Source organism: Orcinus orca, chromosome 2 (assembly GCF_937001465.1).
Source record: "Orcinus orca chromosome 2, mOrcOrc1.1, whole genome shotgun sequence".
NCBI classification, from domain to species: Eukaryota; Metazoa; Chordata; class Mammalia; order Artiodactyla; family Delphinidae; genus Orcinus; species Orcinus orca.
In genome coordinates, this window is record NC_064560.1 from 127,854,460 (window position 1) to 127,873,923 (window position 19,464).

Sequence of the window (19,464 nt, forward strand, 5' to 3'; positions counted from 1 at the left end):
GCATAGGTGTGGTAGCCGAGCAGAGAGCATAAATGTGAGTGGACTGGATTCCCCTAAGATCCCCCCAGATACTAAGTCTGGATCCTCCTAACCCTCCTCCCTGCCTCCAGGCCCTGAGCGTAGTGCTGGGTGTGGAGGTGTTTGCAGAGCTGCCAGCTGGGAGGAAGTGGCACGGGAATTCCCAGGTGCTGCTCTCAGCCTCACACCCGCGGGGATGGTGCCAAGAACACCGCAGGGATCCCCGAGGCTGGGCAAGCGGAAAACGAAGGACGAAGTCCCCCACATTCAACCATGTCCTCTGCCGGCATCGCCCTCGGCCTAGAGTTTCTTCCTTCGAGGGTCAGCGAGGACGCGCTGGACGGGTCCCGAGCAAGCAGTGAAAAGGGAGGAGCCTTGCAAAGATGACCCGGCGAGGGGTACCCAGGCCTACGAACAAAAGAAGTGGGGTCTGCTCACGGTGCCCGAGGAGTGAGTGACACGGAAAGTGGGGACGCTGCCCCCCTTCCGGGAGATGGCCCGGGCTGCAGGCGACACGCACAGGGCGTAGCACGCTAGAGCCGGCGGGAGGGGTGGGCGCGAGCGCTCTCAGGGTCTCACGCGGCTCGGAGGCGCGGCGCGCATGCTCAGTCTGGCACCTCTCCGGGCGGGGCGGGAGACCTAGCGCTCCGAGGCGGGGGGAGTAGCGCTCGCGCAGCCGCCCCTCACAGGAGCGGGCTCAGCGGCTGCTGCAGCGCTCAGCGCCGGGGCCCTGCCGGAGCCGGGTCTAGCATGTGCCGCGTCTCCCCGGCGGTGGCGACGGCGGCTCCTCTGCAGCAACAGCGGCAGCAACGGCCGCCATGGCCAAGTCCAGCGCGGAGCTCACCCGCGAGCTGCAAGGTACGAGGCTGCGGTGGTCTCCGGGACGCCCCGTCCGGGAGCCTCCCAGACCCAGTGCGTTCCTCCCCGCGGTACACCCCGGTGCCTTCCGCCCCTCATGCATCCGGTTCCAAGGCAGCTCCCTGCCCCTGCATCCCAGCTCGGGGCATCGCTGTCCCAGAGCATCCTCCGCTGCCCCTCGCCTCACCCCGTCAGGACCTACGTGTCCCAGAGCCGCCCGTCCTGATCTTCAGTGACAGGTGCAGTCCCTTCACGCTCCCTGGGGCCGACTCTCAGCGATTCTGGCCCATCCCTCGGCGAAGCATCCAGTGTCCCCTCCGGAGAATCCCCGTTTCCCCGCCGGGCGGGGCCAGGCCAGCCCTGCCGGGTGATGGGAGCTGCCCCAGGTCCTGACCTCCTCTGGCCTCAACACCCTCCCTCCTCTGGGCCCGGCCCCAGAACTGGCTCGAGAGCCCCCCTAGCGCCCCGGCCAGTGGGGCAAAGAAGGGAGTCAGGGAAAAGGGCCTGGACTGGAACTAAAACCAGGAGCAGGGTCTACTGAAGCTTATCTGCCACAGCCCGCATCCCAGCCTGCCCCCTTCTCTCTACCCCACACCCACACCTCACGGCCTCTCCTGTTTGCCTGGTTCGCAGACTCAGACCAAACCAAGGCCCGACCCCCGAGCACTGCCAACCCTGACCCCCAGAGGCAGGAGCACAGGCTAGCCCACGCAGAGACCAGGACGCTCAAGGATACTCAGAGGCACGCTGGCCCGTGGCGATTTCCCACAGCTCCACAGGCACACAAACACGATCATGAGATGTGTGTACACACATCTTTACAGAAGCCGCACACACACACACGCACGCACGCACACGCACACACACTGGGATATCTGGATGATTCTGCCAGCAGATGGGTATGGAACTCATTAAACACTAACTCCTTTCTACCCCGCAGCTCCCACCCACACCAGAGCTGGCTGGCTCTGTGCCCCTTTCACAACTGCAGACACAGCATACTCATTCACACTTACCCATCCCCACCAATGCCACACACGGGCTCCCTGGCATCTTCTTTACATGCGTAGTAAAAGGTAGACACTCACACCCAGACCACCTAGAATGCAGCCGAAGGGATACCCTCCACACCCCTACACACTGACTCACTCTGTATGTGTTGACAGCTGCTGGAGTGCACGGGTTGGAAAAATCCTTCACACTCTCCCACAGTGTCACTCAGCTACTGTCCCCCGACTCAGGAACGTCAGGAGCCAGAGTTTTCTCCACACCCCACTGCCTTTCTAATAGAAAGAGAAAAGTCACCCAAGAAGGAAAGGTCTCCGTCCCTGTCCTTCTCGGTCTCTCTCTGATTCTCTCTCCTCTCCTCTGCCCCTGCCCCTGGAGAGCCTCGGGTTTGCGGGGGCGGCCAGGGTCAGGGGAGCTCTGAGCAGCCCACCACCCACCTGCAGACAGCATCCGGAGGTCCCTGAGCCAAGCGGCTGTGCTCCAACAACATCGTGTCAAGCTGGAGACGAAGCCCAAGAAGTTCGAGGACCGAGTGCTGGTGAGGACACTGGGCCGGGGGAGGGGAGGGGGGGTCAAGAGCACCTGGGCTGGTGAGGGCAAGGAGCCTGGGGGGACAGGGGAGATAGAGGTGGAGGGAGAGCTGAGAAGACATAGCCTGGGGGCAGGGGGAGCCTGGACGGGGTGGATGTCTAGGAGCCTAGGGTGGAGCATGTGAGAGAGGGGGGACTTCTGGAGCAGAGGGTCAGCTGGCAGGGGGTACACACAGGCTGAGGGGGCTAACAGAGGGCAGGGTGACTAGGGCCCAGGAAGCTGCCGTTTGCTGCTGACGTTCTTTTCCCCTCTCTGAAGGCCCTGACCTCCTGGCGCCTCCACCTTTTCCCCCTTAAAGTCCCAGCCAAGGTGAGTTGGGCCGATGAGCCGGAGAGCACCTGACGTGCTCCCCTCTGAGCCCGGCAGCCAGGCCCTGACCATGAGCTGGGCGTCCCCGTATCCCCTCCCCCCAGGTGGAGAGCTCCTTCAATGTCCTGGAGATCCGCGCCTTCAACACGCTCAGTCAGAACCAGGTGAGCGCCAGGGCTCGGGCCCCACTCCTGGGCCAGCGGGAGGAGGGAGCCCGCACCTGAGGCCCTGCTGCTTCCTCTCCCCCAGATCCTAGTGGAGACAGAGCGTGGCATGGTGAGCATGCGGCTGCCATCGGCCGAGAGTGTGGACCAGGTGACGCGACATGTGAGCTCTGCCCTCTCCAAGGTCTGCCCTGGCCCTGGGTGAGTGGCAGAGGAGGAGTCTCTCAGGGGTCAGACAAGGAGACCTCCTTCCTCCCTCCCTCCTTCCCCTGGGCCCCCGAGACATCAAGGCGAAGAGCTCTTGTGTCCCTATTCCTGCCTTTCCTGGGGATCCAGAAGCTATAACAGGGTAAGAATTGTGAGCCTCTTTCCACCCATCTTGGGATGGATTTGTTCATTTTCCAGGAGTCTAATCCGGCGTGGAAATGCAGATACCCCAGAAGGGCCCCGAGACACGTCCCCCAACTCTGAGACTTCCACGTCCACCGCTCACAGCGTCTGCGGTGAGCAGGGGCAGACTTGAGGAAAGTGGGGCCTACACCACCCTGCCCCTTGCTCAGAGTCCTCTGTGTACGGGCCTTTGCCTGCCCTGAGACTCCACGGCTCCCAGACCTCAGAGGTTCATGAACCCAGGACACTGGTGCATAAAGTGACCTTGACCTTTCCTTGAACTCCAAGCCTGTTCCCCACCCCCTTACCGCTCAAGGAGCCAGCCCATCTCCTGCCCCACAGGTGGCTTCTCCGAGACCTACGCCGCCCTGTGCGACTACAATGGGCTGCACTGCCGTGAGGAGGTGCAATGGGTGCGTTGGGCCAGGACCGGCAGGCGGGCAGGTGGGACCCAGAGGGAGGGGGCAGAGGAGGAGGAGGAGGGAAGCAGGTGTGAGCCAGTTCCACCTCTCCAAGGATGTGGACACCATCTATCATGCCGAGGATAACCGGGAGTTCAATCTTTTGGATTTCAGCCACTTGGAGAGCCGGTAAGCAGATGGGGTAGAGACTCAAGCCCCCATTCCAGCCCCAGCCCAGCCCTGGCCCTTCTAGGCTCTCCCTTCTGGTCCTACCCACAGCCCAGGCTGTGTCTCCCAGCCCCCACCCCCCCTGCCTTCCACCCATCTAGGCTTTCCCCAGCCCAACCACCCCAGCCCTAGTCTCTTCCTCCCGGCCCTAGCCACCTGCTCACCACCTTTCTGCCGCCCTCAATCTCCCCACAGAGACTTGGCCCTAATGGTGGCAGCCCTGGCCTACAACCAATGGTTCACCAAACTCTACTGCAAGGACCTGCGGCTGGTAGGGTCTAGGAGGGGCAGTGGGGAGGGGAGAGTACTGCCCTCTCTGGCTCCTGGTCACATGACCCCGTCTGTCCTCAGGGCTCTGAAGTGCTAGAACAGGTGCTACACACACTGAGCAAGTCGGGGAGCCTCGAAGAGCTGGTGCTGGACAACGCCGGGCTTAAGACGTGAGGCCAGCCTCCTCCTTGGGCAGTGGTACCCGCTTGATGTAGTCTTAGGGCCCCAGAACCTCAGAGCATGATATGGGCCTCTGCACCATCTCATCCAGCTCCTCACCGTACAGAAGAGGCCCAAAGAGGGCACAGAGCAAGCCAGCCTAAGCCTCCTGACCCCCAGCTCCACAGCCTTCCCCCGTACCTCCATGCCCTGTCCCCTTCTGCCGTCAGCCACCGAGCAGAGTGCGCTGCTCCAGTCTCGAGGACCCTAAGCTGGGCTTTGTCTCAGCACAACTTCCCAGGTATTCCGGAGCGACGGCAAGCTCCCTGGCAGGCCCCGAGCTGCTCCCCACCTGCGGGGGCCTCCAACCATTGCAGCCCCAGCCAGGCAGGCAGGTGGAGGAGGAGGGGAAGCCCAGGGCCTGGGACAAACACATCCTTCCTCCCCTTCCCTGAAGGGACTTTGTCCAGAAGCTGGCCGGGGTATTTGGGGAGAACGGGAGCTGTGTGCTGCATGCCCTCACTCTGTCCCACAACCCCATCGAGGACAAGGGTGAGCCCCAGCCCTGAATCCTACCCCCCATCACAATGCAGACCCCTATCCCAGCCCAGAGCCCAACCCGGTCTGAACAGGGGCTCTCCGACCTGATGCCAGCCCCTGCCCCAATATGCCATCCTTGACCCCAGGCCCATACCCCACTCAAGCACCCAGTCTGGCTCTGCACCACCTGCCCCCACTGCCCATCTCTCAGTGGGCCCCTTTCTCTCTCCACTCCCCAGGTTTCCTCAGCCTGAGTCAGCAGCTCCTCTGCTTCCCCACTGGCCTCACCAAACTGTGCCTGGCCAAGACTGCCATTTCCCCTCGAGGTACTTGCCCCGGGACCCCTGACCTCTGACTCTGACCCTCCCCCAGCACTGCCTGGGTGTCGAGTCTCAGAGGTGTACCCATACACTCACACGGCATCCCAGGGATCAAAGAAGGGAAAGGAGCCACGTTTGGAGAGTGGGGAAGAGTTGAATGCAAGGGGAAGAGTTCATGGGGGTGGCCAACCCAGCCCAGTGCCCGCTGTGCTCAGGGCTCCAGGCGCTGGGCCAGACCTTCGGGGCCAACCCGGCCTTTGCCAGCTCCCTTCAATACCTGGACCTGAGCAAGAACCCTGGGCTGCTCGCCACAGATGAGGCCAACGTGAGTCCACGAATATAGCCTCAAGCCCCTGCAGAGGCCCACTCGGGTTTCAGGGCCTGAGGTCCTGGGGAGGGGAGGGGTTCTGTCACCCCTTCACCTGCAACCCCTCTGTCCTTCCTTCCCAGGCCCTCTACAGTTTCCTGGCCCAGCCCAATGCCCTGGTGCACCTGGACCTGGCGGGGACTGACTGCGCCATCGACTTGGTGAGGGGCTGGTGACGGGGCAGCCAGCCTGTGGTGATCCGGGGAGGCTGGGGTGGGTCACCCCCTCCTTGAGTACAGAGGTGGGCAGAGCTGTCAGGATGGCTTCAGGTTCAGCTGAATTACAAATCAACGCCAAAGCTCACACCTGTGCAGCACTTTATCCGTGCGCCACCAAGGCTGTGCTGGCTGGGCCTAAAAGCCAGCCCGGATCTGTTCCTCAGCCGTGAGCCCCAGCGTAGCGCTGGGTCCACCGGAGGAAAGGACTCCTTCCCTAACTTGAACCAGGCACCTTACGAGCTTGTGGGTGCCCTGGCTTTACACATCCACTGCCTATGAGCCTCTCAGCCCCTGGGGGCCAGGCAGGTGGGAGTAGACCCACTTTCCACAGAGGGGAAACTGAGGCTTGAAGAGGCTAAGTAGGCAGGCGCAGCGGGGCCCTCACAGACTGACCGCAGAGGACGAAGCGCCAGGACCTTGGTTGGGGGGGAGGAGGGAGTCCTCGTCCCCCCTCCCGGAAGCCCTCCCAGCCCCGTGAGACGCACCCTGTCTCCACCCCACAGCTTCTGGGCGCCCTGCTCCACGGCTGCTGCTCCCACCTCACCTACCTCAACCTGGCGCGCAACAGCTGCTCCCACAGGTGGGAGCACAGGGGTGCAGGGAGGGGCGGGGCAAGTCGTGGGCACCCCCTCCCTTGCTGACCCCAGGCATCTCCGCAGGAAGGGCCGGGAGGCCCCGCCTGCCTTCAAGCAGTTCTTCAGCAGCACCTACACCCTGAGCCACATCAACCTGTCGGCCACGAGGCTGCCCCTGGAGGCCCTCAGGTCGGGTGGGTGCAGGGTTGGGGGGCATCCGAGGGGGAACCCTGGGAGAAGGGGGTGAGGGGTAAAGGCGGGCCTGCTGACCTTCCTCCCACAGGGCGCTGCTCCAGGGCCTCTCCCTCAACAGTCACCTCAGCGATCTGCACCTGGACCTCAGCAGCTGTGAGGTGAGCCCTCAGTCCCCCACCCATCACCCCACCGTTCATTTCCCTAAGTCAAGCTTTGGCTCCGTCCTGCCTCCGCGCTACCCCTCAGCGACCCGCCCCCACCCTGACCTCACCCCCACTTTCCCCTCTCCGTCTGTGGTCTGCGGCCCTCTTTCTAGAGGTCATTTTCAGTCTCCAGATCTCCTCGCTGACCGCTTTGGGGTGGGAGATACCAGGCTTTCCCACCAGATGGCAGGAGCGAGCTGTCTCCAGAGCAGCGGCCTGGACATTTTTCTGGCTGAGGGGAGGGGAGAGAGCCCTAGGGAAGGATCTGGTATAGAGCAGGGGCCTCCAGATTTCACACCCGAGAAGACCTGGTATGACCTTGAATCCTGGCATGACGCCTCTTATCTCTAAGCATTAAAGGTGCCCTGTCTTCCACCCACACCCTGTCCCTGCAGCTCCGCTCAGCTGGAGCCCAGGCTTTGCAGGAGCAGCTGTGGGCTGTCACCTGTGTGGGCAGCCTGGATCTGTCAGACAATGGTGAGTGGGGGCGCTTCCCTTCCTGGGGGCCAGGTGCGGACAGGGGCCTAGAGCACGGGGGAGAAGCCCTAAGGAGACTCCAGTGAGCTTCGGGCCTCAAGGCCAGGCCTCTCCCATCTACTGGCCAGGGTTTGACTCGGACCTCCTGACACTGGTGCCCGCACTCGGCAAGAACAAGTCCCTCAAGCACCTGTTCCTGGGCAAGAACTTCAACGTCAAGGCCAAGTGAGGGCCCCTGCCTATACCCACAGACCCTCACTCCATCATCCACCTATCCTTGTGGCTCACTGTGTTACCCTTGACCGCCTCTCCACTGCTCCACTGACATGACCCCAGCCCCCTCCCCTCCTACTCTGAGCCCCGACTCCCCGCAGGACCCTGGAGGAGATCCTCCACAAGCTGGTGCAGCTAATCCAGGAAGAGGACTGTGTGAGTGCCTGGGCCTGGGAGGGGACCTGCAGTGACAGGGGCTGCAGGGACTGGGCCAAACCCCCGACTTGCCCACACAGTCCTTGCAGTCGCTGTCAGTGGCAGACTCCCGGCTGAAGCTTCGCACCAGCATCCTCATCAACGCCCTGGGCAGCAACACCTGCCTGGCGAAGGTGGATCTGAGCGGCAATGGCATGGAGGACATCGGGGCCAAGATGCTGTCCAAGGCCCTGCAGATAAACTCCTCCCTCAGGTGGGGCCCACACCTGGACCCTCGCACCTGGAGCCCCAGCCCTCCCCCACGCACATACATGCCCTCCCTGCTGCCTCGCTGCTCTGTACCCCAGCTTCCAGGAGACCCTTAGTCCCAGGACCATCTCTGAGTCAGCCTCATTACCCAGGAAAAGAGGGAAGGCTCCCGAGGGGGATGTGTCCCCTCCCCCTAAGAGAGACCCCGAGGGAGGGGTAATACGCTAATGCTCACCCTTTCCCCAGAACTATCCTATGGGATCGGAACAATACATCTGCCCTAGGCTTTCTGGACATTGCAAGGGCCCTGGAGAGGTGAGTAGACCAGGGCCCTGCCCTGATCCTAGCCCCCAGCTTCCCTGTACCTGGACCAGGCCTGAACTACACTAGCCCCACCCCAGTCCACCTGACCTACTTGCATAGAAGTGTTAGGAAGGACCACAGAAGAGGGAAATGGTCAGCAAGAGGTGGGGTCTGGGGAGCAGGAGGTTCTCTCCCACCCAGCTGAGCCACTCTGTCCCACAGCAACCGTACGCTGCGCTTCATGTCCTTCCCCGTGAGCGACATCTCTCAAGCCTACCGCAGCGCCCCTGAGCGTACCGAGGACGTCTGGCAGAAGGTGGCGGCCCGAGCAGGGTGGAACCTGAGGGGCAGGGGCTAGCCCACATCCCCTGGCCCTCACCCCACCCACCCATCATCATCTCCAGATCCAGTGGTACTTGGTGAGGAACAACCATTCTCAGACGTGCCCACAGGAACAGGCTTTCAGGCTGCAGCAGGGCCTGGTGACCAGCAGCGCCGAGCAAGTAAACGTTTCCCTCCGAGACACAGGGGGCACACGTGGGGCACGCAGGGCACAGGGCTGATGTGATGGAGTGCAGGTCGGGGCGGGAGGGGTCATGAGAGAGGCATCGTGTGGTGCCCGTAAGTGGATTGAGCATGTGGGAGAGCAAAAAGACAGGACGTACAGAACGTGGGCCCCAAACATGAGAGAACATGTGTGCAAACAGCGGGGGTCCCAGACAAGGGGTCCCAGGACTGTGGGAGCTCCACTGAGTGTTCAAGAGGGCATCCCAAGAAGAAGAGGGAACAGGCCATCGGGAGACATCACCCTTACCCCTGTCGGTGCCAGCACCAGTAGCACTGCCCAAGGGGGCCCAGAAATGGGGCGCCTGGGGGCCCGCCTGGGAAGGTGGAGATGCAGGAGTCCCCCTGACACTCCTGCCGCCTGTGATGCAGATGCTGCAGCGGCTGTGCGGACGGGTGCAAGAGGAGGTTCGGGCGCTGAGGCTGTGCCCCCTGGAGCCCGTGCAGGATGAGCTGCTCTACGCTCGGGACCTCATCAAGGATGCCAAGAACTCCCGGGCGGTGAGCCCTCCGCAGCCCCGCCCTCCCCTGACGGTCTAGAGAGCCCAAGAAGGCCAGCCCAGGAGTGTCCAGGCCCAGGAGCGCCCATGGCCAGCACTGCCTATCCCCCCAAGTTTTCATGGCTTCCTAGGCCGGGGACCCAGCGAGGCCAGACTGTGACCTTCTGATCAGAGCCCCTTTCTTCCCCAGCTGTTTCCCAGCCTCTATGAGCTGGGCCACATGCTGGCCAACGACGGACCCGTGAGGCAGAGGCTGGAGTCAGTAGCCAGTGAGGTGTCCAAGGCTGTGGACAAGGAGCTGCAGGCAAGTCCTGGGGAGGGAGCCCGGTGCTGACCAAGGCCCTAAGCACGGGCCGAGGCCAGCACGGGAGGATTACCGTGGGCAAGAAGGAGTTGCAGAGCTGAGAGCACCTACACTCCCACTGTGCCAAGGCATTGCTAGAGACCCGGCCTCAGATATTTGCTGCTCGTTTCAACCTTAGCCCCTGAACCCTGAGCTCTCCCTCTGGACTCTGATCCTTGGACTGACTCTCCCCTGTCCGTGTGTCCATGTGGTAGGATGAAAAGGACACTGACCAGGATGTGGGGAAGCCTGAGTGTCCAAGGCTCTGCTGCTAACCAGCCCTGTGACCTTGGCCGGCCCCTCAGTCTCCCCACGGGGGGCTGGAATAGACAGGCTGGAGTCTCTTCCACTGTGGGGCCAGCCCTGACCCCGCCCTCCTTGGGGCTCTGGCCTCCTTTCCCCACGTACTAGGTGATCCTGGAGTCCATGGTCAGCCTAACGCAAGAGTTATGCCCCGTGGCCATGCGGGTGGCTGAAGGGCACAACAAGATGCTGAGCAATGTGGCTGAGCGCGTCACTGTGCCCCGGAACTTCATCCGAGGGGCGCTGCTGGAGCAGGCGGGGCAGGACATTCAGAACAAGCTGGAGTGAGAGGCGGGGGTGGGACTGGAGGGGGGGCTGGACTTGGCCTGGAGCACTTAGGGACTTGGGGGGGCCCAGCCATCAGCAATGAATAATGAATGACACAATCTACATTACGAGGGATGAATCTTTAACCAACTGCAACCTTGCTATTCAGGGTCTGACTCATCTCTGCCCTAGCAGTCTAAATGCTGAGCTGGGGTTTAGGAGTCCGAACAGTGCACACACGTGTACACGTACACACAGCCGCGCACATACCCCCAGGAACTGACCTCTAGAAACAGAGCACAGCCTCCTCGGAGGTGTGGACAAAGAATAGGGGTGCATGGACTGCGCTGCCCATCCCCCCAAGTTTTCATGGCCCCTAGAGCTCTCTCTCGTTCCAGTCTGGGTGCCACCTCTCACTAAAATGAAGGAAAATTATTACACAAACCCGTGAAATGGCCAAGCTCAAAAGTGCTGGTTCCTGCTCTTACAGCAGAGACGGGCAGAATTCACTCAGCACCTCAGTTTACCTTGCTCTGTCCCACTGGAGCTCCAGGGGCCGGACCCAGAGCCCCTCTGCCCCTCCTTCCCCTCAGTTCGTCTTCGTCCACCCTCTGCCTCCACACACGCCTAGGCTGGAAGGGCTGTGGGTGGAGCTGGGTGGTGGATCCCAGGTGCCTCATACAGCAGCTGTGTTCCCCGTGGGCAGCCGGGGCGGCTGGCCCGCCCCCTCAGGCGTCTGGGGAAGGCTGGGGCGGAGGCTCAGGGGCAGGGAAGGAGGAGCTGAGCCACGCCCCTGTGCCCACAGTGAAGTGAAGCTCTCAGTTGTCACCTACTTGACCAACTCCATAGTAGACGAGATCCTGCAGGAGCTGTACCACTCCCACAAGAGCCTGGTAAGACTTCTGGGCCTCAGCCAGGCCCAGACCTGTCCTCCACCCCGCATCACCCGCACCTCCCCCCACCAGCCCTCCCTGTCAAGGTCCTGGGCGGTGGGCGGCCTCTCCCCCCACCAGCCCTCCCTGTCGAGGTCCTGGGCGGTGGGCGGCCTCCTTGGGATCCTGTTCACACCTGTCCTTCCCTAGGCCCGACACCTGGCCCAGCTAAAGACACTGTCAGATCCGCCAGGGGGGCCGTGCCAAGGACAGGATCTGTCCTCCCGGGGCCGAGGCCGGAACCATGACCGTGACGAGACCACAGATGATGAACTTGGGACCAACATCGTGAGCACCCCCACTCCCCTCCTTAACCTTGGTCCTGCCCCTGCCCCTGCAAAACACTGTCCCCTTCTACTTCCCTGGACTCCACTCTCTGCCCCTCGCCGGTCTCATCCCCTTGCCCCGATCCCGCCCAGCCTCTTCCCTTGTCCCATTGCCTCAGCCGCCTAAGGACAGGGAAGCGGGATGGACTCTGAAGAGAAGGCTTTATGAGGAATGGGAGGCTCCAGGCGAGGCTCCTGGCGTTTGCCACCTGGCCCCACCGTATGCCTCCGTCTCTGCAGGACACCATGGCCATCAAAAAGCAGAAACGCTGCCGCAAGGTCCGGCCAGTGTCTGCCTTCATCAGTGAGTCTTCCAGCCTCCGCACTGATGGCCCTGATTCCCTTTCTTTTATCTCTGCCTCTCCAGCCTGCTTTCTCCCTGTCCCTCTAATGCTGCTCTCCCCACAGGTGGGAGCCCTCAGGACGTGGAAAGCCAGCTGGGGAGCCTGGGGATCCCCCCTGGCTGGTTCTCAGGACTCGGGAGCAGCCAGCCCACAGCTAGTGGCTCTTGGGAAGGTCTATCTGAGCTGCCCACTCATGGCTACAAACTAAGGCATCAAACACAAGGGAGGCCCCGGCCCCCCAGGACCACCCCTCTGGGACCTGGTCGGCCCAGCGTGAGTCCCTAAAGCCTCACAGGAGGACCAGCTTCACTTAGCAGTGCCAGAGCCAGAGATTCTAGCTCTAGGACACCAGTGCCAGAGGTACTAGCCTTGGGGGATTGGGCAGGAACCCAGGCAGGCCGTGGAACCGAAGAAGAGGAGTTATCCAGATTGGATGGAGCTAGACCTTGTCACAGATAGGAAATCTCTGTCTGCTAGACAGTGGCAGTTCTCCTTTTGGTGAGAGAGAGTCAAGAGTCACCAAGCTTAAGACATGCCCAGGTATCCTGAGGTCTAAGTTTCCATGGGGCCAAGGAGAGGCAAGTCCAAGTCCAAAGGGGAAGGCCTTGAGTGGATGGGAGGAGGGCTTCCTCACCCAGATGGGATATCCTACAGGACTTTGCTCCCAGCAGGCGCCAGTACCTGGGCACCGTCAGGAGAACGGGACGGCCACTCGCCTGGATGAGGGGCTGGAGGACTTCTTCAGCCGAAGGGTTATGGATGAAAGCTCCAGGTGTGGTGCCCCGGCACACCCCCAATTGCAGCAGGCCCCGAGGCCCTGGAGGGCTCCCGTGTCCACCCATCTCCCAGAGAGCCCTCTCCAATGGCAGTGCTCCAAATCCAGTCTCTCTGGGAGATTCCCCCACGTTCTCTTTCCTCCACACCGAGCCCTTAGTTCCCATGTTCTCTGAATCCCCTCATGACAGCAGAAAAGAATGGGACCAGAGTGAACCACCACAGCGGGATTGGCGTTGGGGGGATAGCAGGCCCTGGAATGGGGTGACGGTTAGTGGTACCAGGCCTGGAGGGTGTGTTCTGTCACTGTCCTGCACAGACTCCCCGGCATCTCTCCAGAAGGAACTGGGTCACTTGGAGAGGCTGAGAGGAGATGGGGGGAGGGGTGCCTGGGAGGGAAGAGGCTGCTGGAGGGTTGTGACAGGGAAGGTGAGGACACCATCCCCTGAGAATAGATGGAAAGGGTTATGGAACGGCAGGAAAGACTAGATGAGACAGGATAGCTGGAGGTTCCGGAGAGCCAGGACTGGCCTAACGCCAGCACCACCCTGGGCCCTGAACGACCTCGGCATCTGACCTAGGTAGCTCCCCACGACTTTGTCACTAACCCACCCCGACCCTGCCCAGCTACCCCCAGACTCTGAGGACCCTGCGGCCAGGCCCCTCGGAGCCGCCACTCCCTCCACTCCAGAAGAAGAGGCGCCGAGGCTTGTTTCACTTTCGCCGGCCCCGGAGCTTCAAGGGGGACAGGGGGCCAGGGTCCCCCACCATCGGGCTCCTCCTCCCTCCGCCCCCGCCCCCGCCCCCAACTCAGGAGAGCCCCCCCAGCCCAGATCCCCCCAGCCTCGGCAATAATTCCTCCCCCTGCTGGAGCCCAGAAGAGGAGAGCAGGCTCCTCCCTGCATTTGGCGGGGGCCGGGGGCCTTCCTTCCGCGAGAAGATGGTAAGTGAGGCAGGGGTGCTGACTCCTGGTTTGCTGCCCCACACATAGCCCATCCACGCACCCCACGCTAGGCAATTAACGGGAGATTGTTAGGACTCGGGAACTTGGTCATTCCAGCTCCTCGCTCCTGGGCTCCTTGGGCTAAGCCTGGTGACGCAGTGCATGCTGGGAGTCCACCATGCAAATAAGGGCAATGGAAAGACTCAGAGGGTCTGGATAGGGCTTCCCCAGGCAGAGGGCTCTGAGGGGTTGGGGGCCTCCCCTGCCCCCTTGCTGCCTGTGGAGCCCCTTCTCCATCGGGAACTGATTCTAAACCCGAAACCTTGTTCCAGGGCACCGACGGGGCAGAGCCTGGGGAGGGGGGCCGGGCGCCTGGGACAGCACAGCAGCCAAGTGTCCACAGTGTCGCCCTTCCTGGGTTGGGAAGAGCCAAGGGTTGGAGCTTCGATGGGAAACGAGAGGTGAGCGGAACCTGGGGAGGCGAACTGAGGGTCCCGTGGGTCCCTGCATACCACCCTCCCCTCCCCACGGCCCTGCAGTTGGTAGGTCAGTGGAGAGAGCGACACTCTGGAGTAGAAGGTGTCAGCTGCAGTCCTGCCCCTACACTTGCCGCACAACCCTGGACAACTCACTCTGGAGCCTCTGCTTCCTTATAAATTGTGTGGCCCTAAAAATACTTACCTCTAGAGCTGTTTCCCAAATTTTGATTTGATTACCACTTTTATGACTGCTTTTCACCTTCTCCACATACCACGGCATTATTTACATAATATTTTTATTTAAATCAACTCACCTTTTTTTGAAGATAAATTTATTTATTTATTTACTTACTTATTTATAGCTGCGTTGGGTCTTCATTGCTGCGCGCGGGCTTTCTCTAGCTGTGGCGAGCGGGGGCTACTCTTCGTTGCGGTGTGCGGGCTTCTCATTGCGGTGGCTTCTCTTTTCGCGGAGCACGGGTCCTAGGCGCATGGGCTTCAGTAGTTGTGGCTCGTGGGCTCTAGAGCGCAGGCTTAGTAGTTGTGGCGCACGGGTTTAGTTGCTCTGCGGCATGTGGGATCTTCCCGGACCAGAACTCAAACCTGTGTCCCCTGCATTGGCAGGGGGATTCTTAACCACTGAGCCGGCAGGAAATCCCTCAACTCACCTTTTTAAACTCAGTCTGGACCTAAGCATTATCATCTTTAGAATCACAGGCTTGTTGTACTAGTCATGTTTTTTTCTACTACACATAAAATAAACACATATTAAAATAACCGTATGTTCATTCGTGTAAACCATTTCTTATGCCCCTAGGGGTGGTATGAGTGCCACTCTTTGGGGAAAACAGTCCGAATGTCTAGGGACTAATGAGATGCTAGAGCAGAAGCCCCTTGCTAACTGCAGTCCCCACGCAGAAGGGACTTTTTTAATGACCTGACTCAGCTGTCCTTTCAGGGCCCAGGCCCAGACCTGGAGGGCAGCGTCCAGCCTTGGCAGAAACGGCGCTCCTCGGACGATGCAGGTGAGAATGATCGCCCTCACGTCCTTCCTTTGCCCCGTCTCTCAGGGCCCCTGCTAACATGCCTTTTCCCCTTTCCCCTTTCCCATCCCCTCCCTCCACTCCAGGGCCTGGAGCCTGGAAGCCCCCACCACCACCCCAAAGCACCAAGCCGAGCTTCAGTGCCATGCGCCGAGCAGAGGCCACGTGGCACATAGGTATGGAAAGCCTCTTCTCTGGCAGTAGCTCTGAAGGCCCGGGTTATGTCCAAAGAGACAGAAGCCAACTAAGGGGGAGCAGTAAAATGTCAACACTGTGCAAATGCTTCAGTATAGCTACAAAACTACATCCAAAAGAAACAACCCAATCCAAAGAAAGGTCCCACAGAACAGAAGTGGCTTTGCCAGGCTTAGCCTACAAGGAACAACACTTCGTGGGCGGTTCGGGGAATTCTCTAGAGCGGGGGCCATCAGCAGAACGGCACCCTCTGTAAAGAAGGACTCTCTCTCTGCACCCCAGCTGGGGAAAGGGTGGGCAGTACCAGCCATACCAGGCCCACCTCCAACACTCCAGTCTCCCCCCAAAATAGTTCACCAGGCCATCCTCCGCTCACGCAGAAAGGTACCCCAGAGCAGGGGCAAGAGCCCCCTGCCTCGGAGGTCAGACACCCTGGGTGTTAAGTGCTGGCTCAGTCACCACCCACAGTGTTGACAGGTTATTCACCTTCCAGAATAAAGGGCGGGGGAATCATAGTATGACACCTCCCTTCTGCTGGGTTCAGAGCACCTTTCACTTAGGGAGCAGCTAAAGGAAAGCCAGTCAGCTTGGCGTCAGCCTCAGTTCCCCCAGGTCTGGAAGGTGACCCTCCAACAACAGTGACAGGGACAAATCTCCCTGGAGAGGTTGACACTCCCTTCCCTCCTCCACTCCCACCCCAGGGCTAGGGCATAAGGGCGCGGTGCGGAGCCAGGCTGGCCCGAGGCTTGGCAGTGCCTGAGCTCCTGCCCCGTCCTCCAAGGCCTACCCAGCGCCGGGGTCCTCTTCGCTGATGATCCCATCCCCCACACAGACTAGTTAAGACACCGGAAGAGGGGCTCCATCCTTCATTTAGGAGACGGTGATTGTCGGGTGCTCCCTGCACACACCCTAACCGCCGGCACCTTCCTGGGCTTCCTCACCCGCACCTCACAGATACACACACGGACAACCCCAAACACGTGGCACATCCTGGGGTCCAGGGTGCCTAAAGCCACGGAGGCAGGGTAGGGGGAATGGTGAGGGTGCCAGGCACCTCTCCTCCAGACTCACCATCTAAATCAGACTGGCGGAGAGTTCTAGGAGTGCCAGGTTGCAGCCTTGGCAGGGCGCCGGGGCACTGCAGCCCTGGATGGGCAGCCATGCCTGTGGAACCGGCAGGCCGCGGGCCCTGGCTCTGTCCCTGCTCTTCAAGAGGGTCAGCCAGAGCCCCCTGCAGAGGTGACAGGCTCAGGAGGATCCTGGGGACCATGAGAGCAGAAGGGGACATCCGAGGCAGAGACATGGGAGCAAGTGGGCTTGGAGGGGAAGGTCCTGGCCTCCAGGGCTTCACAGGAACAAGGGACAGGGAGGGCTGTGCAAGAATGTCTTTTCCTGCAGTTTCTTCTCTCTTCCCATCCCCCAGCTGAGGAGAGCGCCCCCAACCACAGCTGCCAGAGCCCCAGCCCAGCATCCCAAGATGGGGAGGAGGAGAAGGAGGGGGCCCTGTTCCCAGAGAGGACGGTTCCCGCCAGGAACGCCAAGGTGAGAGCCAGCAAGGCGGCGGGGAGGGCACTTTGAGGAGGCAGAAGGACAAACTGACTGACTGAGCATCTTCCTTCTGTGCCGGCTGCAGGACCCTCCTTTAGCTCTGCGGCCCCCCAAGCCGGTGGCTGTGCACAGGGGCCGCCGGCTCCCCCAGGAGCCAGGGGGCACGGAGGAGGCTGAGACTGGGGATGCGGCCCCAGGAATGAACAAACCCCGACTGAGGCTGGGCTCCCAGCAGGACCAAGAGGAGCCTGAGGTCCAAGGTCTGCCACCTGGCTAAAGGGGGTGTGGGGCACCTCTGGGGCCTTGCTGCCCACATCGGGTCCCTTCCTGGGCACAGGATGAGTGACAGACAGCCAGAAGTCATAGTCTGGATGAGTGCCCAGCCTGTGAGCCCCACTCATGGGCCAGGCCTGCCTTGACTGTCATTTCAGGGCCCCCAGATCCGGGCCGCCGGACTGCCCCCCTGAAGCCCAAGAGGACACGGCGGGCACAGTCCTGTGACAAGCTGGAGCCTGATAGAAGACAGCCCCCTGACCCCACAGGTGCCAGAGGGGGGGGCTAGAGGGTGGTCCCCCTTCCCACCCATCCATGTGACGAGGCCGCCCACACGGCGTGGCTGGCTCTCCCTGCCTGGGAAACAGGACTCCCTGGATTTCCCCCAGCAGGAGCCAGCGAGCCAGGAACAGGGTGACAGCCGCTGCAGCACCCCCCCAGCCCTCCTCTCAACATGTGCCTCACAAGGACTCAGACCCCCACCCATCCCCGCACCTCCAGGCCCTTCTGCCAGCCCCTGTCCCACGGACGCAGTACAGCAGGATGAGGCCTGGGGGTCAGGAAGGGAGGGAGCAGCCTGGAGAGAGAGGCTCTGCTTGCTCTGCAGACCTGGGGCGTGGGGGGTGTCTCCTCACCTGGGAGGGCAGATCTGTCCCTCTGTCCCCAGGGGCTCTCTCTCCACTTGTATAGAATAAAAAAACCAAAATCACCACCTGCCCGAGTCTCTGCTGTTCTCCCCATTCTCTGCTTCCATTTCCCACCAGCTGCTCCCCTTCCCTCAAGCCCCACAGTGGGGAAAAGTGGAGAACATCCCCCCCAGAGATGGGGCTAGAGCTCTAAGGGGAGAGGTAGGAAAGGCTGGAGAGCTGCTGGATGGGAGGGGACTCAGAAGTCCCCAAGAAGGGTGGCTGTTACGTGCAGGGTCTTGGCTGGGCTGGCTGGAGCAGCGGGGGCACCAACACCAGTGTGTGCTGGGCTTTGGGGAGGTGCAGTGGGATTGGGGAGATCCCAGTGTCCCAGGAAGAGACTGGGGAGCAGTGTGCTCCGTGTGTGTGTGTGTATATATATGTTTATGCACAGGCAGGCTCACTAATGGTGGAATTAAGTGGTATTGTGTCATCCTGGGGGCACCATCAGTAGTCAGAAATCTCAACAGTAGAGTGGCCTGCAGGTGAGCGGAAGTGCCTAGAGCAGGAGAAGATCGATAATTAAAATTAATCGTTTCTCATCAGTGTACTAACAAATACCAGCTTGGCATTCAAGACTGGGCTCAAGGACTTCCCTGGTGGCGCAGTGGTTAAGAATCCGCCTGCCAATGCAGGGGACACGGGTTCGAGCCCTGGTCTGGGAAGATCCCACATGCCGCGGAGCAACTAAGCCCGTGCACCACAACTACTGAGCCCGCATGCCACAACTATTGAAGCCCAAGCCCGTGCTCCACAGCAAGAGAAGCCACCGCAATGAGAAGTCCGCACACCGCAACGAAGAGTAGCCCCCGTTCGCCGCAACTAGAGAAAGCCCGCGTGCAGCAGTGAAGACCCAACGCAGCCAAAAATAAATAAATGAATAAATTTATATAAAAAAAAAGACTGGGCTCAATAGCCTCTTCCTCTGTGAAGCCCTTCCTGATGCCTTCCCCTGACTCATCCAAATTGAGCCCTCCCTCTTTGTGGCCCGCTGCATCCTGAATAGGTCCGTACTTTGCACCTGTCATACCTCATTGCATTTGTGCATTGGCTGATCATCTCTGTGTGATTTTTGTTCCATATACACGCACCTCCCCCAGGGGCAGGAGCTGGGTCTTAATTACCTGTGTAGCCCCAACCTCTGGCACAGTGCCTGGCACCCAGGAGATGCTCAATAAATGGCTGCTACCTTAATACACAAGCAGTTTCGGGGATGGCGGGTGAAGACGTCTTGGTGACCCCTCTGTCATACTCATCCCAGATCACCACGTACCCAAATGTCTTCACGCGTGGCGTGCAGCTTCCCCGGGCAATTGCTCACTTCCCCTGGCCTCACTAGAGAATGATTGTCTTGTTTCCTCGAGATCTGTGTGTGGCACGGCCCGTCCCACAAGGATGTGGCCATATGAGTTGAATCTCGGGGTGGAGGGGGGAGTTGTGGGTACCAGGAAGATGCCTCAGGAATCAGTCCAGCACATCTCCCCCTATCTTCAGGGGGCTTCGCGACCAGGATGTGACACTGTGTTCCCTTAAGCGATTGTGTCCATTTCCTCGTCTCCCTGTTAAAAGGTGGCTAGGGAACTTTGAATTCTCAAAGTTATGAGCCTTAGCATGGTACATGATGGTTTTTAAGAAGCACGTGAAGATCTCCATTCTGTCGTATTCGGGTTGG

At 60.7% G+C, this 19,464-nt stretch overlaps 1 protein-coding gene across 5 annotated transcripts; it reads left to right on the plus strand.

Annotated features, from left to right (window-relative positions):
- The first annotated feature begins 102 nt into the window (after positions 1-102).
- On the plus strand, positions 103-18,851 carry CARMIL3 (capping protein regulator and myosin 1 linker 3). Of its 5 annotated transcripts, none has more exons than XM_033411575.2 (40): positions 103-876; positions 2,328-2,422; positions 2,734-2,784; positions 2,889-2,948; positions 3,034-3,149; positions 3,354-3,451; positions 3,681-3,751; positions 3,855-3,928; positions 4,163-4,238; positions 4,319-4,407; positions 4,854-4,948; positions 5,176-5,262; positions 5,472-5,581; positions 5,707-5,784; positions 6,345-6,421; positions 6,501-6,605; positions 6,700-6,769; positions 7,210-7,291; positions 7,420-7,516; positions 7,666-7,720; positions 7,801-7,973; positions 8,216-8,284; positions 8,495-8,588; positions 8,677-8,775; positions 9,209-9,337; positions 9,527-9,640; positions 10,091-10,266; positions 11,055-11,142; positions 11,332-11,469; positions 11,748-11,811; positions 11,916-12,124; positions 12,520-12,623; positions 13,253-13,568; positions 13,901-14,029; positions 15,006-15,072; positions 15,177-15,266; positions 16,709-16,827; positions 16,919-17,093; positions 17,265-17,375; positions 18,339-18,851. In XM_033411575.2, exons 1-40 carry the CDS (start codon positions 837-839, stop codon positions 18,344-18,346), a joined length of 4,098 nt encoding a protein of 1,365 aa, XP_033267466.1. In that variant the 5' UTR covers positions 103-836; the 3' UTR covers positions 18,347-18,851. The 5 variants fall into 5 exon arrangements, with proteins under 5 accessions (XP_033267466.1, XP_033267463.1, XP_033267465.1 ...); XM_033411572.2 differs by lacking the exon at positions 18,339-18,851 and adding an exon at positions 17,496-18,332; XM_033411574.2 differs by lacking the exon at positions 18,339-18,851 and adding an exon at positions 17,499-18,332.
- Positions 18,852-19,464: the final 613 nt, after the last annotated feature.

Bases quoted from the DNA above. Each gene is read 5' to 3' on its own strand.
- CARMIL3 (XM_033411572.2), top strand. From the start codon at position 837: ATGGCCAAGTCCAGCGCGGAGCTCACCCGCGAGCTGCAAG. The intron at 6,606-6,699 runs GTCGGGTGGGTG...TTCCTCCCACAG, and splicing joins CTGCCCCTGGAGGCCCTCAG to GGCGCTGCTCCAGGGCCTCT. The intron at 12,125-12,519 runs GTGAGTCCCTAA...CTTTGCTCCCAG, and splicing joins TGGGACCTGGTCGGCCCAGC to CAGGCGCCAGTACCTGGGCA.